General features: G+C 50.0%; 1 protein-coding gene across 1 annotated transcript in view; it reads right to left on the bottom strand.

Annotated features, from left to right (window-relative positions):
- Positions 1–3,327: 3,327 nt before the first annotated feature.
- Positions 3,328–21,967, bottom strand: part of LOC122387921 (metabotropic glutamate receptor 3-like) — a gene marked incomplete at its 5' end in the record, with an annotated part of 39,715 nt that continues 21,075 nt past the window's right edge. The window contains 8 exons of the mRNA XM_043378578.1: positions 3,328–3,725; positions 8,440–8,574; positions 13,715–14,019; positions 14,329–14,414; positions 15,275–15,693; positions 17,062–17,170; positions 17,629–17,752; positions 19,226–19,366. Of these exons, the coding sequence (XP_043234513.1) occupies positions 3,492–3,725; positions 8,440–8,574; positions 13,715–14,019; positions 14,329–14,414; positions 15,275–15,693; positions 17,062–17,170; positions 17,629–17,752; positions 19,226–19,366 (1,553 nt within the window). The remainder of the gene's footprint in view (positions 3,726–8,439; positions 8,575–13,714; positions 14,020–14,328; positions 14,415–15,274; positions 15,694–17,061; positions 17,171–17,628; positions 17,753–19,225; positions 19,367–21,967) is intronic.

The raw sequence follows: 21,967 nt of genomic DNA, 5'->3' as shown, positions 1-21,967 counted from the left end.
TGAACTTGTCAAACTTGTCACTGAGTCATTGGTTTGACCTCCGCATGTCAGCGTTAAATGTCAGCCATCTGCAAACTGTTAGTTTGTACTAACTCTGGATGTTTGGTGTAGATGTGATTTATCAGCCGGTCGCATAGAAACAGCGTGGAGCACATGTGAGTACATTCAGTAACATGTTTTTATTGCACGATTGTGTCGGTATCTCCATCAAACACTGGCGGATATACGGCGGATACAGTCGAAGCAAAGTCGCAATCATACAAAGTGACTGTCAAAGACGCCCCTCACAGATCCCAATTCTAAGCGGTACCGAGAGGGGACAAAGTGGATGTTTCTTTACTTCAATAAACACTCAAAATTCATCAACAATCCGGAAAATATTCATTGTAAATTAAGTTTCAACTAATTTCAATGCAATGCCAGAAGTATTCATGAGTCCTAATAATGACACCCACCCAGCTTTGCACACCTTTTCAGCAGAGCCCGGATGAATGCATGGATTGAGTGTGGGGAGGGGAGAGAGGGGAGGAGGAGAGAGAGAGGAGGGGAGACGGGCGCGGCCCCTGTGCAGAGGGCTCAGCGAACGGAGCTGGTCAGAGTGACGTCACTCACGCGGGCCTGACACTGACCTGACACATATTGAAGGTCAGTCACCGGTCAGATACCTGAGTGGGGAGACGAGAAAACTGGTGAGCATGGCGCGAATAACCAAGAATGGTGCTGTGCGTTTGCAGAGCTCGGTTTGGTTGCTAGACTGGTTGGGTCGTATCTACTGGTGCGTCATTTCTCGAGCCATTGAAATAAAAGCTGCTGGTTGAGGGGTGGAGGGGATTCTCAGGAGCCACTCCAGGCCCGCGTGAGTGACTACGACGGGGGCGGGTATCTCCACTTCTGTCTGAGTCTGACCGGGACCGGTGGGGGCCGCGCCCGTCACCATCCCTGCGCGTAAACCCCACCCGCCGGGAAATGACACGGAAATCAGACACCGCACAGTGTGACACCAACACGGTTTAACCCTATTCCTGGCGGGGGGGGGGGCCTCAGGAGCCCCCCCCTGAGGTTTTTTGGTTATTTCTCCCAAACGCGTTGAGCTAGGAAGCTCAAATTTTCTGACTTTTCCTAAAAGGCTTCTACGGAACATGTCTGAAAATTTTGAGTTGATCTGACCTCAGGTCAGGTCACCAGAGGCGGTTTGGTGACCCTACCTCAGAAAAGTTTGCAATCACGCCAGAGCTAGAGTTTTTGACCGATCAATTTCTTCTCTTCAGGCTTTAGTTAGGGTACCAGTATGTGCAATTTGTATATCTCGGAATTTTGATATCGGTGACCTAAGGTCAGGTCAGTTTCGCGACCTCCCCATTATAAGTCAATGGGGGAAAAATCAACTCCCTGTTTTTACCACTAAAACGGGTCGGAATGGCCCCATATACCATACATGACTTCATATACGATCAACCTACACTACCTTGAGGTCTGTTTTGCTGTTGGGCAGCTGTGAGGTCATGTGACGTCATCAAAGGTCACCAAAGGTTTTTGGCCAATAACTCCGTACAGGAACAAGATACAGACATGTGGATGGTCTCATTGTGTTCAGCTCGTCAAGACGCATCTAATGATATACATGATGACCTCGAGGTCACGTGACCTGAGGTCAACCTTTGACCTTGACCTTGCGAGGTCAACATATATATCATTCGATGCGGATTGACGAGAGGATCACGATGATGCCCTTAGTTTGTTCCTATCTTGACTAATTCGAAAGTTATTCGAGAATAACTCTCTCCATATCTAGCGCCACCATTTTGACTTTTTCGACCCCTGTGACGTCATCTTTGACCTGACCTGAAAATGACCTTAGTAAAAATTGTAGATCTTGACCGTGCGTATCCGATGCCGTTTACCGTTTGTCGCTATCTTGCTTCGTTCTCGAGATCTCAGGGGGGGGGGCCGAATCGGCCCCCCCCGCCAGTTTCTTGTCCCGGCGGAGCCCGCCAGGAATAGGGTTAACACCCATGACACGGCTCGACACCTGACCCGACACTGAACTGGGTACAGCGCCTCAGTACAGAGCGGCAATACACAATGTACAGTGCAGCCATTTCAGTACCGGGCGATGAGACGTGGATGTTGAATGCTTTTTCATTGACACAACGCACATGTAACAGCTACTCGGTTACATAACTGATTGAGGAACGATTTCATATCGTTTAGGTCTTAGGATAATGCTGGTTTTGTAATGACACATTTGTCTGTCTATCTATCTACAACTACATACATCTACATTCTACGTCAACATAAAAGGGGGTATGAGTTTATACAATGCACATTGCACATTATTCTGGTTTCCTGTGTCATAATTACGTTGGAGATAAACGTAACAACACATTAATGGCTGAGTGATCAGCGACTTTATCATACACATGGGTCGTAACATCATGCTTTTAAAAATATAGACATTATCAGCTGTTTTATATCTGTTTGTCGCATTTGGCATCAAAGGAAGGTAGATTTCCCTCACAGCGAGTAAATTGCCAAACGGTTTTGGCACATGCATCACTCAGCACCTGCCTCTCATTCATTCATTTTGAACAATTTGCCTCCTCTCAGGTTAACAGCGAACCTCGGCAACTTGAGATCAGTCTTTGGCGGAATAGTGGGAGAGTTCCAGCCCGAGATCACAATCACAATAGTCGACGAAAATATCTCACAAACCACAGTTAACCCATGTGCGTTCACTCCAGTTCCTTATTCACATTCATCAGGTAGCGTTGGAGCTCCCCGTCAGATCACCCCTTACACGTAACGCGACGCATCTGAGCAACACGAATGCATGCATTTCAGTTGAGATAGATCACAACCAACTTCACAACGATTACCATAAAAGAACTCAACCAGTATCAGCCAATTTCTTACCACAAGTTCTACATATTCCTCATGCCAAGCACCGGTTTCACGGCCTCTCGTTCTTCAATCACCGCTCTCCCTTTGACCCAATACATCTAGCTACTACACAGTTTACATGTGAAGATCGGTCGCTGAGAAACTGAGCCTCGTTTGTGGTCGGAGCTGACACCGCGGTCGGTCCGCACGGCCGGCGCACATCAGATCCAGATCTCCTCGTGTTTGACGATCTGTATGTCCTCGCCGGAGCTGAAATAGGCGCTGGCACTGCGTCTCACCGAGTCACTGAGCTCCAGTTTCTCCAGAATTCGGTCGAGGCTGCGTGCCGTCGGCAGAGGACCCGGCGCAGGCTGCTCGGCCTTCTCTGCTGCCGCCGAGTCCGGGGTATCTGTTGGGGGCGGCACCAGCGCCGGCGGGTCCTCCGCTGGTGTTTTCTCAGAGAGGAGGCCAGCCGCAGGAGGATACTCACTGGTCGGAGGCTGGGGGTCCGACGGGCGGGGCGCGGTGTCCTTTGGGACTGCCAGCAGTGGCTGCTGCTCGTCGACGGCTGGTGGCGGGGCGCGGTCGGAGCCGCCCCCCGCCGCGTGGCCTCAGCTCACCGCACTGACCAGCAGAGGAGCGCAGGAGCCGCCGGCGCCGGCCGGGCTGAGCAGAGGCGTGTTGCCGTTGGCCGCCGGCTCGCCCTCTGAAGCCGTGCTCAGCGCCTTCACGTTGAGCGACATGGATGACGCCGGGGCCGAGTTGAGCTGTGTCAGCTGTGAGCTCGCTGTCGGGATCTGTCGTGTCCGTGCGAACCGCATGTTGTTCGGCCGGCCAGCCGAGTTCTGAAAGAAGACACGACGATGATCAGGGCCGAGAGAGTGAGAAGCCTGATCGCACGGCAACTACACTGTAGTAGCATCACCTACATTTCCTAAATTTTGATAACAGGATTGTTTTTACCCTCTCAGACTTCCCTCAATGACGAGGCCCGTGGAGTTTTAATAAAAGTTACAGGTCCTCGTGTCTCCCGCCCGGTACGTACCCACACCTCTCTATCCTGTCTTTCCCTGCAGTAGCAGATCTATTTCAAGCTCTCTGCCGCGGTCTATAACCCGTTCTGAGTGAACTGTCCATTCGGGCGTCAGGCGACTTAGCCATTCTATCAGCTAACAAGCCTTGCTAGGAAAGCCGTCCGGGAACTAAGCCGGTAAACCAAACTGTGATCGCGACACTGATTCAAGGATCGCAACTGTTGTGAATGCGGTTCTGAGAAAGTCAGTTTAATCTTCCCAAAATCCATGGACAGCTGTCGACCGAGCCGGCAGTACCATAGACTTTAAGCAGTTCTCCTGAACTTGTATTAACTGTATTTATTTTCAACATTATTTTAGAGCACAGAGCCTTGTGAATGACAATATCATTATTCATGGCTCGTAAAGGCAAGGTTCCCTAACGATTAATATATTTGTGATTCAGATTTAAGTCATGACTCATTGTGGGAAACTCTTTACCTATATTTTCGAACTGTAGCGCACCAATTTATCCTACTGAGTACCTACTGATGCAAGACAGCTGGTAGTAACCTATGGCCCGTAAAAATAATCATCGCGTTACACCTTTATTTGTCCCCAAGCACTTCCATCAAAGCTGGTCGTCTCTCCACACATCAGTGTACCAAAATCATATTTTTGCTTGGGTGTCAGAGGGGAAAATTGCTGACCAAAAAAAAAAGGATGAGAGTGAAAATTGTCGGTCAGGTAAGGCCCAAAAAGAGTGGGAAAATGATCAAAAACATTAATCTATCTACAATTGTGACAGATGTAAAACAACCATTCCCGCAATTGCTCCTTCTCGGTGGGATTGGGAGTGGAGAATTGGGCTTGAAAACTGGAGGCGAGAGTGGAAAATGATTTGCATTTCGATGTCGTTTCCCACCCACATCTACAAATTTTGGGACACTGCCACACATGGATCTTGAATTCATTGGTCGAGGGTTCGCCAGGTCGGGAATGACCAGCCGAGTCGCCATGAGGTGTCTCTCGCGAGTTGATTTGATGAATTTTCCATTAGTTGGTCTGACAGGCCAACCAGATGAGACGACTCGTCGCTGCTGTCTGCCGTCGCTGCCGGCACGCGCTGCGGGCCGTAACGGAAGGAGCCTCGGAGCCCGGCCGGTCAGACGGTGAGGGTCAGTAACGGAAGGAGCCCCGGGGTCCGGCCGGTCAGGCGGTGAGGGTCAGCTGCTTCTAGCAGTCGACCAGTTCCATAGTGCTGGTACTCCACGCTAAAGTCCACGTTCTTCCCGCTTTAGTGGGGAGGATCCTGCCCTACCATACCCGCTGCTAAGGTGCCCAATCCTTTTTGATTGTAGTGATGCTTATCTTCGTTAATACGAGTAGCATCTCATCATCTCGTATACCACCGCTTCCCGCTGTCAATGGACAACGTCTTATCCTTTTCGGTAATAATCCTTCTCGGTAGCATCACCAGTTCTCCCCGCCCATCTCTTGAGCATCCAGTTATCCATGCCAGCAATCGAAGCCTTCAAGGTCAAATAGAACCCGAAGTTAGCGCTTCTCTAAATGTCAGCCCTCTCATTTTGTCGCGCCAATGCATCCGCACATGGACGGAACGTAGCAGAACGACCGAACTGAATTACAATGTTGCCACCATATTCAACTCGACGAGTTCGAAGTTTCAGCTGGCTGTCGTACGCGGTTCCACTTCTCAGTTGCTTGAAGAGGCGAGCAGTTATAAATAGTTTACCCAGAAACACATGTATTCATCAATTTCTGCAGCAAGAGGAAAAGAAGATAATTACCAAGGGAGCTGAAGGGAAGGTTAACGTGAGGTGAGCAAAAGGAAGCAGTAGAGGATTAAATTTAGCAGAAAGTGGAAGAGATAAACAACTTCACAATGAGAAGGAAGCATCCATCGGTTTAAATTCAGATAGCGAACATACAAAAGCTCCATAATCAGTTGGTCCTTTATGGAAAAGCAAAAGCACTATCTAAGGCTAACGAGGAAGCCGATCAAATATCGGCATAAGCTAGATACATGTATATTTATTCCCCTTCTTTCATCAGTCCCACAATTCTTTACATCATTTTACTATATAAAAGTCGTAGCTGTCAGCTGAGAATATAACAGTGCAACTCATGGGCCAAATCGCTCATAGCATAAGCACTAAGCACGGGAAATGCCATCACTCATCACCCTCGGTATGATTGGGGTCGGTATGAGTCGCTCCATCATCCGGCACGACAGGAGCCAGACGGACAGACGGAGAGTAGACTCCTTGGACCGCACATGTCCGACGCTGGCCGGAGTGGGTGTGCCACTGCCCTCTGCTGTCCGTCCGTCCGCCCCCGTCCGCCGCGCGCCCCTCCGCCCGGCGCTAATTCAGCAGCAGAGCGGCGCAGAGGTTCAGCGATTCGTCGGCGGGATGGGTGAGTCGCTGTGTCAGCCCGTCGGTCGGCCGCTGCCTCAGTTCCGGCCCGGACGGAGCGGCCGCGGTCACTGGTCGCCGGCACCGACAGATGGTCGGGCTGCGTGCCGACCTTCGCCGCCCCTCCAGCTGCGTCCCGCGGAGTGGCGGATGAGCGGTCCGCCGCCCGTCCAGCTGCGTACCGGTGGCGGCGGATGAGCGGGCCGACGTGCCATCTCCCCAGTGAGGATCGGACAGAAACAGGACAACGTGCACCGGTTATGATGATGAAAGGCGACAGTTTCGCAGCGCCGGCGCTGACTCTTCATCTGGGCGGACGGCGCCGGGCTTTGGAGGGCCCGACCAATCCCGGGGCTTTGTAGTAATGAATGCACGTCTTGTTGGATGGGAAAGCGCACAGCGGGTGACGCAAGACGCCATAAGCCAAGCGCCAAATTCGCCCGGGGTGGTGACTTCGACCACGTTGGGGTGAGGTGCCGGTACTATAATAGTTTATTTCACCGGTCGAAGTCGGCGTCGGCCTGGCTCCACCAGGTGCCATCAATTCCGTAACACGCGAACACGATCCTTCCCGGGACCACAAATTATAATGATCAAATATGGCCCCATAAAGGGTGATGTTCCATCATGTCCCTTTGTTCCACTCGAAGCAATAAATACAATAATATTGAATGAAGATGAATACATGCGACAAAGTTGCTCCGTCTTTCTATGCATAATGCAATTTTTTACGGCATAACACTTTGATACAATACAGCATAATACTTACAACAAAAGCTGTGCTTCAATACATATTTCGTCCACCTTTAACGTCGATGGTTGAGAAATTAACAAGATGTTGAAAGCACACATGAATTCAGAAAACAAACCAGCTTAATTTTGCGCATATTAAGTTTGCCTGGCAGCATGTTTGCAGCCTGCAATTTTAAATTTTCTTGCTGCTCATTTCTTTTCGATGTTATCCTCGTGGCTTTTTCGTCGAGATATAGAGGCTGCGTACTGCGTAGTGTGTTTTATTTCGTCCATTGCAATTTCCAACAACCAGTTGAGTGCCAGCTCTGTACCTCACCTTATCTAGTAAATACAGCCCACACCCGCAGTCCCACGGTTATAGGTGATATATTTGTGGTCAAGACAGACCATTTCTGAAACTTTTCTTGCTTCGGTGAGAAATTTAGCCGCCAAAATGAAATTTCACGCCATCTTGGTGCCGCCTACTGACGTGGGTTGGCCGCGGCACCCACCGAGCAAGTTCGGCGCGGAAAAGTTTGCGACTTCAAAAGTCATCCCAGAAGTTTGAGCCTATCAATTAATATCAATATCCTCGGACTGCCTGGTCAGCCGAAGTGACCCTGTTCCGACACAATAGTGGCTTCTGAGAAACAATGGTGGCTGATACCGAACAGATCCTCGCGCGGCGGAATAAGAGGCATATGGAGGTCGTCGTATCCAAGGGTTAACGAGTTGATCTTGTGTGTGTTACCGCCAGAATACTTCTGCACAGTTAGTTACTTAATGCCGTCGAAGGATTATTCTTAAATGCATTAGAAAACAGATGAAAACTACAACACAATGATCAATAACGAACGTAAGCATAGTACCAAGATGTGTTTAACCTGAAAGTTAACACCGTCGTCCATCACATCGCGTTCAGAAACGCATTACTTTGTCTGCATTACAACTAATTTGGCCTCAAGCTGTGAACGATTCTATGTTATCTCTCAACGTGATAGCCTTCTCTCCCCTATAAGATCAAGCACAACTAATTCAACATCTGACCATCAACTCTCCACCATTTACAGCGAATTCATCAAGCCATCACATCCCCACACTATTTACCGTGACCCATCCAACCAGGCCTCTCCCTCGTACGACCCGGCCGACCCTGCCGCGCCTTTGATGGCTCAGCATGGGACCGGCTGTGACATTTTTAACCCTGCGTCTGCCTGAGACACGTCGATTAGGGTGCCATCTCCACCATCGAGTGACGGCCGATGCACCTGGCACCGCCCTCAGGACCATTTGAACCGCGTTCAGACCCCACTTTTCAGCTGGGCCGGAATCGAGTCGCGCCCCGCCCCGACATCCGTTCGAGCCCGGCCACTCGCCTGATTGCCACCGCCCGCCTGCCGGACGTTCTTGTACGGCTGGAAGATGACGATGTACAGTTTGGGAGTGAACAGACAGAGCAGGGCCACCGTAGCGCTGATGGTGACACAGATGCACAGACTGGCCAGCTGCACCTGTTCGGAACAGGGGGAGAGAGATAGGTCAGATCAGTGAGGCCGGTATGGAGGGAGTTCATGCGTGATGGACCGCCGACCGGGGTCAATAACAACTCAAAATAATCAAGCTTGCTGTAGTAGATTGTAGTGACTATCTGGGACAGCTAATGAAGAGCTATGCGTTGTATCGGCTTATATCCAGCGTGACGAGTACCTAGTGACCGTAAGTGGACCTGTCACAAGCGTCAAATCAAATTCGACGTTTATTTCCAGAGACAATCTCATGCACCTGACCCTAAATATTTTTGACAATTATAAAATGCTTGTAGCACGTAACGTTCGCACGTTCAGTAAAAATTCAATCGATTTTTCACTTATCCATGCGCATCGACATAATATGTAATTCATCAGAACCAGCCAGTAAATGCAAGTACTTTTATGTGAAGTGATAACACAAATATTGACCTGTCAGTGAGCACTGGCAGAAGATGGAAACTGCACGGATGCAATGGAAATCGGGAACGCTTTTGCATTCAATATTCACGCATCCGTCTTGAGTAAGACCCATCCGACGGGCGGTACGTCTGGAGCATAATTCATTATCACCAACACACCTCGTGCCACCTCCGCGCCTCTGTCTGCCGACTGATTGCATCTCGCTGGGTCTGCCCTGGGGGTCTGCCCGCGTGGGATCTGCATACGCCAGGGGCAGATTATCCGGCGCCCCCGCCGCTCCCGACATGCGCCGTACGGCAGCGGTCGAGTGACGGGCATTGCGTATACGACTGCTCGGGTGTCGGCTGCTTGTGAATGTGCACATACCCTGTAGGTGCACCTATGGCTCACGCCCCATAGAACGTGGAACGTGAGTAGAGCAGCAAGAACATGAAATAGGCACGTCCAACAGGCACTATGAAGACTGGCAGATGGGCGAATTAATGGAAATATGCGGAATTTTCCTACATTTTGTAAGTTTCCAACTAGCCTGTCTTTATGAAAAATGAAAAAAAAAAAACATCATAAACCTTCCCTTATTTTGTTGGACGAAGCGAATCCCATTCGTTGAACACTTAAAAAGGGGAGCTAGTTAATATTTGTCCTGGGCTTAGGTTTAAAAAGCGAGGTTAATTGGGACGTTAAGCTTGATGAGTGGCATGGTTCTACGAATGCAGTGAATATCGAGTCCATTTAGCTTTGATTATGCGTGCAGTGTGCGTGGCATACATGCATAGGACATGCATGTTAACCCGCGCCGGGCCGGGGGGGGGGTGTTTGAACACCCCCCCTGCGGTTTTTCGCAGATATCTCAAAAACGGCGGCGCGAAGCGCCGCCGTTTTTGGCACACCTGTTTATGCATCTTTTCCACACATGTTGTGAAAATTTCAGACCCAGGTCACCTTAGGTCAGGTCACCAGGTCACGCCAAGTGACCTCACCTCAGAAAAAATAAGAATGCTCGTCATAGCTATACCGATTGATCGATTGCCTTGAAACTTTCAGCGATTGATTAGAGCAACATTATCTATAAAATGTATATCTCGGAATTTTGATATCGGTGACCTAAGGTCAGGTCAATTTTGCGACCTCTCCATTATAAGTCAATGGGAGAAAATTGAAAAGCGTCTGTTTTGCACGAACGTTATTCTAGACACTCTCAAACATCGAGATGTAGGTAAAATGGACTCACTGAACTGGAAAATGGCAACTGTGACCCCTCGTTATGTCCCCGAGGTCATCTCAGGTCACGAACAGAATCTAACAGTTTTTCGCTAATAACTTCTGATAGAGACGTGCTAGAGCGCTGAAAACGCCTTAGATGTGTTCGGCTCGACGTTGCGGATCGACTGATATGCAACATGACCTTTTCCGGTCAGGTCATGACCTTGACCTGAGGTCAAATTTTCAAGTTGACCTTTCAAGGTCAACTTATGGTTCATTCGACGCGTCTCAACGAGAGGAGCACGATGGTGGCAAAAGTAATGTCATGACTCTTTTGAGTCAAAAGTTATTGCCGAAAAAACGTTTTTCGTAAAAACGGCTATTTTTGGAGTTTTTGCCCCCTGGAGGCTAAACCGTTGACCTGAGGTCAAATCTGAGAACATTACTCAGAAAGGTCTGTAAAAGGTCTATCGAATGCGCTTTTCCGCGGCGCTGTAGCTCTATCGGTTCCCGAGATAGCCGTTGGCAGTTTCCAAAATGTTAAAATAGTGGACATTTGACCTTTGGTGACCTCTGGTGACCTGACCTTTGACCTGACCCAAAAAATGACTGAAGTGTTTTCGTCCTTATTTTGGACGTTCTTTCGATTGCCGCTTACCGCGTGTCGCTACGTGGCCCAGGAGCCGAGTTAGAAGGGGGGGGGTGTTCAGACACCCCCCCCCCCGGCCCGGCGCGGAATCTCAGAGCACCGGCCCGGCGCGGGTTAAAGGCTAGTTATTTTCTGTTTTATGAGACGATCCAATGAGCCGTAACAAAACGTCGGTGAATTGATCAGATGGTGCCGGAGTATGACCTGTTCCGTAGTTTTGGCCCCTGCACTCTCCTGGCGTTGTTCTTGTAATCTCCTGACCAACATAATTAGCCACGAATTCTTCCCATGAGACCACAAGCTATTATGAATACAGCGAACCAGTTATACAGCAATATGAGTTCCCACTACTTATTACGTTCGCCCTTGATGGATGCCAGCTAGATGGATAACAAGAATCTGCTGCTCGAAGAGATTTCTTCCGTCTCGTCTGCCAAGGTCCAAAATATTAAAAAACATCATCGCGCATGTGTGGAACCATTCAGGTTACTCCAATGTGTTAGTTTTGTCTTAACGACTTAATATACAGAGTTTGCCACTGTGTCGTCCCTTACAATCCATTTTGAATTTCGATGTTTTTATTAAATTATCCAGCAATACCGTATTGAAACCACCGATAACTGAGCATGAATAGGCTAATGACACAAAATAACCACACTGCCGCTGCCACGGCAGTCCAACGCGACCCATGCAGTCCGTTCATGAAGCCCTGGCATTCCTTCTAAGTTCCGGGTACGGCTGATGAAGGGAGTCTCCAGTGTGAGTGCGCGCAATAGCGCATACATAGCGTTCCACAGACGGTCGGTACGTCACCTCACGCAGTCTCAGTAATGTGATTAATACCGAGTGGCGACCACCTCCCTCGCTTCTCAGTAACAGGGCGCTATCAGCGTACACGTATAGTCCATCTCCGCCTGCTCATGGAGAAGCGGGGAGGGGGGGGGGGCAAGACGCTCTGTCGGTAGACGACAGAGGACCGTAGGCGTACACGTATAGTTCGAACGGGCATGCGTACGGACGGTATACGTATACGTACACGTATAGTCAATCTCCGCCTGTGTACTGGTCTCATGGAGAAGAGAGGTGCAACAGAGACGTTCTGCCGGGGTACGGCAGCGGCCCGTACACGGATAGTCCGTAAGTACGCCTCCTTACGTCTGCTCATGGGTCTGTGCACACCCGGAACATGGACGTCCGACCGCCGAGGGCTCTCAGACCATTATTGCCACGCTGTGATGCGACTGGTGAACGCGGCTCAAACCAGCTGTAAACGGCTATAAATGCGCCGCTGTCTCGCGACGACAGGGGAAATCTATGGGTTCAGTGGATCGGAGCGAAGCCGGATAACACTACTCACTCGTATAGAACCCAGTGAAGGATGGGGGAGATGGGGCTATTTATATCGTCATTATAGTGTGGCGGAATAGTCAAAACATTATCCGAGACTGGTCAGCATGATTGTATGTTGATTAAAACTTTGAGCTGCAGTACGAAGCTGGTCTTTGAATTAGCTACAATATTGCAAGACATTTGTTTGCTGTGGTTTAAGTATTTTCAAATGAATTGGAACACTCTTTCAACAGATCTGAAGCCAATTCCTGCACTTAATCTGAAAAAAGGCAACGAACCACCTTTTCGTGTTACTCTAACGCACTCCGCAACTCCTTTATACCGCGTCTCGGCGGCGGCCGACCCTGCCATTTCTTCTGCCGTGCGCTCTCTGTACCCCGATCAGGGTACCATCCGGCACCGAGCAGCCGCCTGTCAAAGTTCGGCATTCAGCGGCCCAAGTGCACCGGCCGGGCCGGCGCCGCGCCTTTCTCCTCCCGATCGGGTCGGCCAGCCACGCCAGACCCGGACAAAGTTGGCCGCTAACTTGCTGGGTGCGCCGCTGCCTTTTGGACGGGTGACAGATTTCGCCAGAGCGCCGGCTTGAGAGGCCAGCCGTTTTACCCTGATTTTAGTCAGAAAACAGAATTTGACATTAGGAGAATTCAACATGTGGTCGGTTCGATGCCAGCTCTGAATGGCAGTCTTGAAACCCAGTAATTATTACAAGTTTCTAATTGAAACTGCTCTGCTGAATAAGAAACGCTTTGAAGCTAGTGGCTGGGTCTTTTAATGACAACTCCTTAGCAATTTAGCGTCGAGGCGAAGAAGTGTTTAGTCTCGAATGCGTGCCATATCAAAGACGCTTTGAAAATAAAACAGTCATTTACTTCCGAGTTGTTGCGCTCCACGTCTTGATTAGGATCCCCTTTGTTTACACCAGCCGCTAGGCACGGAGTGTTTTATTTATAGTTAGCGGGGTACGCACTTCAACAGCTTTCCACTTTGCAACACCATTCAAACTTCTGACCCACCATAATCAGCAGTATGCCAGTGTTCCTCATTTAGACGAGTTTTAAACATAAAGGACTGCAAAGTCTAATCAACGTTCAAACGTTAAAGTGAATTGTAAGATTGATTGAAAAAAGCTGAAAAGTAGCCCACCTAAAAAATGTTGACACATTTTTGACAATCTGAAGCGATGTAAACCCATTTCGGTGGACATCAGCTTACCTGCATAAGCATGCATTAACTAGGTACAAAAATGCATTAGCGGTATGATAAAATCACGTAATGTTGAATTGGAAAATAAAATTAACGCAAAAAGTGAGGGAAAAGAGAAAGGGAGAGAGAGAGAGAGAGAGAGAGAGAGAGAGAGAGAGAGAGAGAGAGAGAGAGAGAGAGAGAGAGAGAGAGAGAGAGAGAGAGAGAGAGGGAGAGAGAGAGAGAACGAGTGACAGGGAGCAAGTGACAGGTAGACACAGTAACAGATAAAGGGAATATTTCGAGAGTATCACGTACCTTATATTCGTTATACGTCGTGAAGTAGATGGGTACGAAGGCCAGCCACACGATGCATGTGCTGTACATGGTAAAGCCGATGTACTTGGCCTCGTTGAAGTTCTCGGGTATCTTGCGCGTCTTGAAGGCGTACCAGGTGCAGAGTATGATGAGCACCATGTTATAGCCGAGGGAAACCACCTGCGAGAGACTGCTGATGCCACAGGTGAGCACGGCTGTTCGCCGGTTCGGGTAGACCTCCTTGGTGGAGGGTCGCTCCAGGATCAGCCAGACCACGATACCGATTAGCTGAATCGACACCAGGCCTGGAGAGGAGAGATCAGACGATCACTGGCGGTAAGAGACCATTGTCGAGCTGGAAGGAATCGGGGTAATTGTCTTTGTCATCTCGGTCAAAAGGTGCATAATTTTCCATAACTGCTGAACAAGCACTACGCAGAGAAAGAGAAAAGGGTTAGAGAAAGTGAAAGAGAAAGAGAGAGAGAGAGAGAGAGAGAGAGAGAGAGAGTGAGAGAGAGAGAGAGAGAGAGAGATAGAAAGAAAGAAAGAGAGAGGTAGAGAGACAGAGGGTAGAGAGACAGAGGGGGCGAAAGACCTGAGACCCATCGACTGACCGAAGCAGATGGCGATCTGAGACCTCGGCGACGTATAGGGCGGTCGTTTGATGCTCCTCATACCCATGTTGAAGATACGGGAGATCCTGCCGGCAGTCGGGAGGATCACATTTCGTCAGCGTCAGAGGGGTCACCATATTCGGCATGTCAGCACATCAGCCACCACCCAGACTAAGGAGGCCGATCAGCTGGGAGTGCCTACGCTGGGGGCACATATCCCGCCCCTCCCCGCCGCCGATCTATTTCGGAGCCACCCGAGCCAGCCGTGTCCGTCTGATTAAACGGAGCCAATCATGGGCTCGCTACTTTATGTCGCCGCTGGCCCAAATCAATGCTGCCGGGATGCTCTGGATGAAAACTGGACGACGGCGGAAGTCGCGGCATGCCTCGACTGTAAAATATTGAATGTGGTGAGGATATCATATTTGGGCGACATGCCGGGCTGCAATGTGTCGACTAGAATCACCGCACGCTAGCTGAGTCCAGAATAGATATTCGGCAAGTGTTGGGAAGTATGAATGAGGCTACTTGAGGCCAGCAACCGCCACTTTGCAATGTAAATGTGATTCACTGAGAGGATGGCCGACTAAAATTGAACGGATACATTTTCGCAGAAGCTCTACATACAGAGCCAGTTCATCGTTTCCTGTGACGCCCAGTAACCGGACACGGCCTGTCCAACGCCGAGCTTGCTCCACCCGCCGACCAGCTCTCTGACTCTCCCGCTCACATCGACGCTCTAACTCACTCCCCACAGGCCCATCTCCCCACACTCCCACTACCTTGACCTCGCTTCTCCCTCCGGCATGGACCCTACTCCTCCTCACCGACCCTCCACGTTCCTTCCCAGTGACTCTCCTCCTTCCCTCTCCTCTTCCAGAGACCCACGGCCTCCTCCTTCCCCCCGCATTCTCTCCCCTTATCACTGGTTCGTCATTTTTCTCACCGGTTCGTCTTGGTGAGCAGGGCGCTGTAGCAGATGTTGAGACACAGCCCGAGTCCGATCCTCATCATGGTGCACGACACCACCGACGGCTTCATCAGGATCACAAACGTCATGGCGTAGCAGACGACGATGCCGCAGAGCAGGACGTAGCAGAGCTCGCGGCCCGACGCCTTGATGACGGGTGTGTTGTTGAAGCGCAGGAAGACGGCGATGACCAGCAGGGTGACGACAATGCCGACCGAGCTGATGGCGGCCGGAACCAGCGCCCAGCCGGAGCTCCAGGCCATGTACTCGGCGGTGAGCCGGTAGCACGAGCGGTAGTCGGCCGTCGGCAGGTGGCCCAGCGGACACTCCACGCACGTGTCGTTGTCGATCCGGTCTCCCTCCGGACATTTGACGCAGCTCCAGCAGCACGCGTCCTGCCGGTAACGACCACTTCCGGTCACCCCGGCTCCCGGCACGGTCATATCCGAGTGAAGTCTAGTGGAAAATAAGTTGCAACTTGTAATATTGAGTGCCGGAACCTAGAAACCTGTGATTAATTTACGCCTATTTTTGCATGAACATTTTGTGAATTATTTTTGGTTTGATCATAGAACATTGAATGTCAAAAACAAACGCACGCGAGAATAAATTCACTGGGAACATGGAAACAGTTACTTTTTGTAAAGAAAGGGGCACATATAACCATCCATCCTTCTCCATTCCAGATGCTCTGTTATTTTCCTTCGACTCACAGAAAATGTAAATCAGTATTCAGCTCTAAGTCCGCCATAGATCTGAGTGAAGGGCAATCATTGCCGTGGTATTATTTTTCCATTCAGATTTTTGCTTCAATGCCTTGCGGCCTGACGGGCCGCTATCTATGGAGTGCAGGGCGGCGCTGGCTAATTTAGATTCGTCATCCTGTGTTCAAAACGTCAACCGGACAACATATGCTTTCCGGCAGCCAATCTCGCCGAAAGCTGGCTGTCAATCTCACGCTTGTTCGCTTGTGGCGCAGCCATAAACTCCGACTGGTTCCTCGAAGCCGCATTCTTGAAACAGAGGCCGGCTGGCTGTGACAGACATTGGCTCTGGTACACCCGTGGCCGTCCAGTTGAGACAGCATTTCAGGTAAAATAGCCTCGCGGAAATTTATTTGTTAAGGCCAGCATGACGTGTTTCTTGACATATTAACTGGAGAATTCGCAAACAGCCAGCCCAGGCCTCCCAGGGCGACACTCATCTCGCCGGCTTCTCAACTCATCCAAAATTCAACGGACATGGTGACTATGCGAGCCCACCAAACACAACCCTGACAAATGATGTCATTTATCACAGTGAGGGGCACGCTAAAGTTTGTAACAACTTCTGTAGCGGTAATAAAAATTAAATGCCAGATGGCAACAATCCATAACATTTATTGCCTCCCCATAACCCACGAAACATGCCTTCTCAATAACGTCGTGGAAGCAATACATTCAACCTTCCGAAAAGTTGCTACTAGCTAGAGAGGAAAAGATAAGTATAAAGCTGGCCAATTTTAACGCTCCAGTCTCCAAGTAAAGGCAACTCAAATACGAGTTTGGAAACAAGAGTGTGCTAAAAAAATAAAACAGGTCGCCTGGCCGCCTGAGACGTCAGAAATGTTGTAACCGTTGATAAAGGTTGCTGCATGTACACACACTTCTAGATACCTCGTCGCCTTACGTAATAAAGCATGCCCACTTCTCATCACACCCCGAATGCCACCACAATTTGAGGAGCGTCGGGAGGGTTACGATGCAGTTGTGGCGGGCACTAACCTGAAAGTTGCGAATCTTGCCGAGCGGACACGGCTGACTGCAGATAGAGGATGGAGTCTCACTGCTGTCACCTCGCCACTTCATCTTACTGGTGCTCAGGTAGCTCAGGCTGAGAGACACGGGGAGTTCAGGTCAGGGGGACTGAGACACGAGGTCAGGTAAGGGAGCTTGAGACTTAGGTGAAATTGTGACCGCACCTAATTGCCAGGTTAGGGATACAAAGACTATATGCTAGGAATGCTCAGTAGTTGGGGGAAACTGAGACATGAAACGGTCAGATTATCCGATACTGAGACACGGAACTGTCGGGGAAGACTGTGGAAGTGTTGAGCGGTACGAGCAGAGGAAACTGAGCTACGACGAACTTTGGTTGAAGGGAGACTAAGCTATTTAGTTCATGCCTGACTTAGGGAATGAGACGTAATTAATGGGAGAGCCAGTTTACGGTCAACTGAAATACGTCAAAGCGAGCTTTTGTGAAAAGTTAATTGAAAAGTGGCGAGTTCAGCGAGAAATTAAGTAATATTTCTTATATCACACTTTAATTATTCAAGCAACATAACATACCTTTCAACCCACTCTCCAATTTGATAATATTCATATTTTCCATCCCTCTTCTGGAACTGGTAGATATTGTAGAACCCGATGGCATCTCCATATTCATTAAAGCGAACTTTCCGCTTCTGTCTGCCTGAAATGAGAATTGGCCAGAAAATTTAATCACTTTTTCGAAGACAACGGTTAAGACGTGTGCGAGATTTGTCCGACAGTTGGCGTGGTTGATAACATACTTGGTCGCAAACTACTTAGCCAAATTACTTCCGCGCACATCCCACAGCTGTTAACATCCGCTAGCAAAACAGATCTGATCAACGATAAAGAAACAGAAGGGAAACAAAGAGAGTCTAAGCACAAGCGAGTGTCGGTTATTCTGATTTCATCAACAAAGCTGTACTTGCTTCTAAAATATGGCACCGTTTTTTACTTGAGCTATATTCTTCCATATCCAGACCGGGTGTGCCGTTACTTCAGTTCAGCTGCAAGAGTGTCTGGTAACAACTCTAATCTCCCCCATTTCCGTGTTCCAATTTCGCTCCGTTTGGCCGCTATCTGGGCCGTTGCTGAGGTGTGAGTCTGGCCATGGCCCAGCTAACTGGACACGGCACCACTGCCGTAACCTACTGCCGTCGGGCGAGGTAGGGCGACGTGCGGCTCATGTGGGCCGAACGGTCGGCTCCGACTCCGATAGCGCGGATATTTTCCCAGCTCGGGTCGTCTTGGGAGCGGCCAATCTCGCCCGTAGCCGGGCCGGTCACAGGGGAGGGGCGCCGCCGGCGCTAGACCGAGCCCGTCATATCTGCGGCGCGGCGCTCATAGGGACGAGGAGAGAGGAGGAGAGGGAGGAGAGGGGTTGCGCGGAGACACCCCTCCCTCGGCCCCGGATACGCTGCCGGGTCGCTGGGCTCGGGCAGCTGCCGGCGATTGACACGGTCGAGCGGTGGCGGCATCGGAGCAGCGGCTCCCGGCTCCCGGCTCCGGGTCGGGTCGGGTCCTGGCGCGGGGGGAATTCGACAGGTCGGCAGCGCGACCGAGGGTGCAGCCGTCTCTCACCCGTCTTGGTAGACCGCAGCCGTGCGACTTTTTTTTAGGACCTGTCTCAATTTACCGCAGTCGGGTGACATGTGTCGCGGACTGGCCTCGATAGACGGGCTACGTGTAGGTATAAGAGCAAGTCACGCGACTTTCCGCAGAGGCAAGCCTTCCTGGACCAGCCAGTCATAGCACATCCAATATGACTCTGATCTGATTATGGGGTTCGTCATGCATGGGGGCGTCTCAAGAGGATTGAGGAGGTCAAAGGGTACTACTCGGCCATGGTCATGACAAAGCGATACAGGAAGAACTAGTCACCAAGGATCCCGAATCTAATGACGTGAATTGAATTGCTTTGTTCAGTTCTGCCTGGGAATCTATGCGTCATTCCAGTTATAGGTACTTCGTCACCAAAATAGGCTCATTTGTCGTCTGGTATACATACATCCCTTCACTCGACTGTGACATCAAAGAAGATGTTTCTCCCACCTGGCCTCACCTACTGAAGACACGTTTCTTCCATGTCTGATCTCGCCCATGAAGGAGACGTTTCTCCGATCTGCGGCCTCACCTATGAAGGAGACGTTTCGGATATGTTTGAGCAGCTGCTGTCCATCGGGTACCGGTTGCACCTCCTTGCAGAGGGTCACTCCGCCACAGCGCGCCACCAGCATGTTGTGCAATGCGTGAGCCAGCGCGTACACGGCGTCCACTGGCGACGAAATGTGACGTCAGTGATGGCGTCATTGGTGGTGAAATGGATTGAAAGGACGTCGTTGATACTGCTGGTTGGTACATTAGCATCATGCAGCCACATACAGGGTGACACAAAAAAAAACGGTCATCACCAAATTTCGAATAACTTCGGAAGTTTTATTCAGATCATCACCAAACTTCGGTCACTTAAGGTCACACCTATGTAGCATACATCCACCAAGTTTGAGGTCTTCACTACGAATACTTTTAGTACAGTGTGTGTTTTACTGACGCTCCACAATGTGCTCCAGGTGAGCGCCACGGCGCTGCAGGGCGTAGGCACACTTGCATCCGGCGGTCAAAGTTGTCGATAACCCGATGGCTGTGCACTTTACAGAGTGCAATGGCCTCTGAAGACAGTGCTCAGGGGGTGTGCTACCCCTGAAACGTTATTCTTATCGGGTTATCGGCAACTTTGCCCGCCGGATGCAGGTGTGCCTACGCCCTGCAGCGCCGGGGCGCTCACCTGGAGCACATTGTGGAGCGTCCGTAAAACACACACTGTACTAAAACTATTCGTCGAGAAGACTTGAAACTTGGTGGATGTCTGCCACATAGGTGTGACCTAAAGTGGCCGAAGTTTGGTGATGATCTAAATAAAACTTCCGAAGTTATTCGAATTTTGGTGATGACCGCTTTTTTTGTGTCACCCTGTACAATATCGGTTTTCTATGCTGTGAATTGACGTGATTGTCGAGGAAATTTCAAACATTTTCGTTCAAATCCTCCACTAAAAGTAATTCATCTCAATGTAGCTGGAACAGGTGGGGAACTCAAGTAATTCTGGGGAAACTTTCCACCTTTCTCAATGTCATTAGGCCGCAATTTACGATGGAACCACACTGGGTGCTTAAAAGCTCAACCTTCAGAGGCATATGCCACATTTCAAGGCATCAGCCGCGAGAAACAAAAGGGCCGGAGCTGGGGGCGTTCATCGCTCCTCCCAGGTTGGACCATATAAGCACGCTGCTATTTGTTAAGAGCATCGGAGGCGGTGAGAGATCATTTTGGCCGCACGGCAGGCGGCTAAGCTCGGGGGCACCACTATCCAAAGCCGATTTATACCCGCCCAATGGCCCAGAACAGCTGAATGGTCCCAACCGGCCGGTTTTATGCCGCCATCTGTCTTGAACTGGCTCAAGATAAGCTCGTCGCAAATGGCAGCGCCGATTGAACAGCTGATCGCGGTGTAAGGCCGCAGCCTCGCTACTTCAATGGTGTCCTGTCGAGAAGGTGTCGGGTGGGTGACGACAGACCCGAAATGGACAGGACAGGGACAGTTTGAAGTGCCATACTTTAGATAGAAAAGAGGTGGAATTTGTATGTAATAACATTAAAGGTGTAATTGATACAGCCAGATGCTATCTTGACATCATGCAGTTGTGCTATTTTTCCTCTGAATTTGGTCGATGAAGCCGTCATACGTGAGTCACGTACAGCAAAACGGATGGCCGGTGTCAGCATTTTTAGACCGAATCATCTATCTCATAATATTGCAGTTTCATTTTCCATTTGCCGAATGGAGCCCGGAATGGATTACGATTCCTAACTTCACAAAGCGCTGCAGCATCAGTTTCTTGTTGAATTGTCTGACGATGTTTGGATAACAATCGAGCAGCAGGTTCAATGTAGACTTTAGCAGCTTCCGATCTAACTATCCCAATCTGCAGCACTGCCGTTTTTATCAGCTGCGGAGACATCTCGCATATAAAAAAGTGCGCAGATTTACTCCATATCTACGATATCCTGCCGACAATATCCAATGCTTTTTCCGTCCGCTATTTTTCTGATTGTTGTGAGCGAAAACTCACGTTCCGTTAGTTGCCAAATCGATAGCTTCCCTGGCCTAGCTATATGAGGGCAATTCAACTCCATTAGTTGCTCCAGACCCGCCAAAGGAATCGATAGCATATATGAGCTGTGATCCTGCACATAAGATGAACAACAAACGCTGACTATATCACACGTAATGCGTAACAGCCACAGTATATAAGGTGACTTACGCGATTTATGGCAACTTCTCTGAAGAACAGCACTCATTCCCAAATATCTTTCGTCCATCTATCATAATGTGTGCACGGGATCTAATGTTACATGTCATATGACGCGCAATATGTTTAGAACATGGATCCGTTATCCGACTACCTTTCATTAGTGAGTCATTCATCTCCCTCCATTCGTTTCCGTCCCGTTGTATGCCTACTTCCTGTGGCTGCTTATCCTGATTATATTTTCCATTATTATATTTCCTCCCTGCCGCGGTGGCACTCAGCCTCCCTCGGCTGTGGTTGTCCTATGTACAGGGCCGACCGGCCGGCCGCCGCTCCCCACTACCTGGATCCATTACGGCGGCCGCGCTGCCCGTCTGCAGCACAATCGGTGCTCGGGCCGACCGGGGAGCGCCTGACTCTCACATTGTAACCACTACGAACTATCTCGCCGCCACCCAGGGGTGGTCAGTGGAGCGGTGTCCCAGACGCATCGGAGTGCCAGACTGTACGCTCACTGACCGCTCAGGGGTTGACCGGGTATACCGTCCCTGGATTTCTCCTAGTCC

The sequence above is a fragment of the Amphibalanus amphitrite genome, unplaced genomic scaffold (assembly GCF_019059575.1).
Source record: "Amphibalanus amphitrite isolate SeventyFive unplaced genomic scaffold, NRLGWU_Aamphi_draft 000303F_arrow, whole genome shotgun sequence".
NCBI lineage: Eukaryota > Metazoa > Arthropoda > Thecostraca > Balanomorpha > Balanidae > Amphibalanus > Amphibalanus amphitrite.
The sequence above is the reverse complement of the archived record's forward strand: the minus strand, read 5'-3'. Positions and strand labels throughout refer to the sequence as shown.